The following is a 1,205-nucleotide window of genomic DNA, read 5'->3' as shown; positions in this document are numbered from 1 at the left end:
AAAAAAAAAAAAAAAATTCTCTTTCAGCTCCCATACATGTCCTACACCTGCCCGCCTCCTCCCCCAAACATGAATACAGAAAAATGTGATAGAAGATTGTCTTAAAGTGTTGTGATAGATTTATTTAAAATATTTACTTAAAAAAGTTTGCTAAATAGATTTTTCCAATATTTAAAGAGATGGCATCTGCACAATAACAGAAAGGGTAACTGATCATCCGTCATGCCAGTGCAAGCAAGGTCTTCCCAGAGCAGCGATGTATTTCAGGGCGACAGAGTTCAGAATGGATACAGTGACCTATTCGGAAAGCATGCAAGTTACATCAGGTCACTTCCAAGCCAGCAGGAGAAATCCATCAGCCAGGCTCCGCCCACGGAGAGATACAGATGTCCTTGTAAACTGCAGGCAGGAATGCCCGCTCAGTGACTAGTCACTTCAGGCTACCTGATGTTGGGTTTGATTTCCTTTTCCTCCTCCTCCTCACTATCTTCAACTTGTTTTATGACCAGATCGGCAGACCCGTCCTCTACAATCTCCACGTAGGATCTGTTCTCCTCCTCACTCAGATGCCATCGGGAATCCTTATCTCCGTCCGCGGGGGACACGCAATGTTGCTCAGCTTCCAGATCCACAGGGAGGCTGTCGATGCCGACTTCAGCCAGGCACTCATTACACAGTCTGTAGCGCCTGGTTCCCTCCTGGACCACTTGTCCTGTGAGGTCAGTCACATGGCGTTTGCATTTCCTGCAGATAAGTTTGCATGCCTGGTGGATCTGCGTAGAGATTTAAGCAGTGATTAAAATTTTCAAAAGTGGGTTAGTTTGCTATTTTAGGGACCAGTTCATACACTTAAGATGTTCAAAGCCATCCATTTAAATTCATGCGGACACCTAATTATCAGAAAAGCTCCCAAGTGTCAGTGACACGTGTACACCATAGACACATCACATATCAGCTTTCTCCAAGTAATGGCTGTAGTGGCTTTCTTATTACTATCAAATACCTAATAATTCTACACTTTCATTAACCCAAGAGTATTTTGACATGTGAGGAGGGGCTTCCTTCCCAGTGTGAAAGTTCCAAACACTATGTGCCATGTGCTGTTCTTTGTTTGTTTTGCGAGACAGGGTTTCTCTGTGTAACAGCCCTAACTGTCCTGGAACTAGCTCTTATAGACCAGGCTGGCCTCGAACTCACAGAGATCC

The 1,205-nt window shown here is 44.6% G+C and overlaps 1 protein-coding gene across 1 annotated transcript in view; it reads right to left on the bottom strand.

Annotated features, from left to right (window-relative positions):
- Positions 1-100: 100 nt before the first annotated feature.
- Zbtb8a (zinc finger and BTB domain containing 8A) overlaps positions 101-1,205 on the bottom strand; it is a 15,641-nt gene continuing 14,536 nt past the window's right edge. Inside the window, exon 4 of the mRNA XM_005353199.3 lies at positions 101-773. Within this exon, the coding sequence (XP_005353256.1) occupies positions 441-773 (333 nt within the window). The 3' untranslated portion in view covers positions 101-440. The remainder of the gene's footprint in view (positions 774-1,205) is intronic.

The sequence above is a fragment of the Microtus ochrogaster genome, chromosome 10, assembly GCF_000317375.1.
Source record: "Microtus ochrogaster isolate Prairie Vole_2 chromosome 10, MicOch1.0, whole genome shotgun sequence".
In the NCBI taxonomy this organism is placed as follows: Eukaryota; Metazoa; Chordata; class Mammalia; order Rodentia; family Cricetidae; genus Microtus; species Microtus ochrogaster.
Note: the sequence above shows the minus strand (reverse complement) of the source record. Positions and strands in the feature narration are given on the sequence as shown.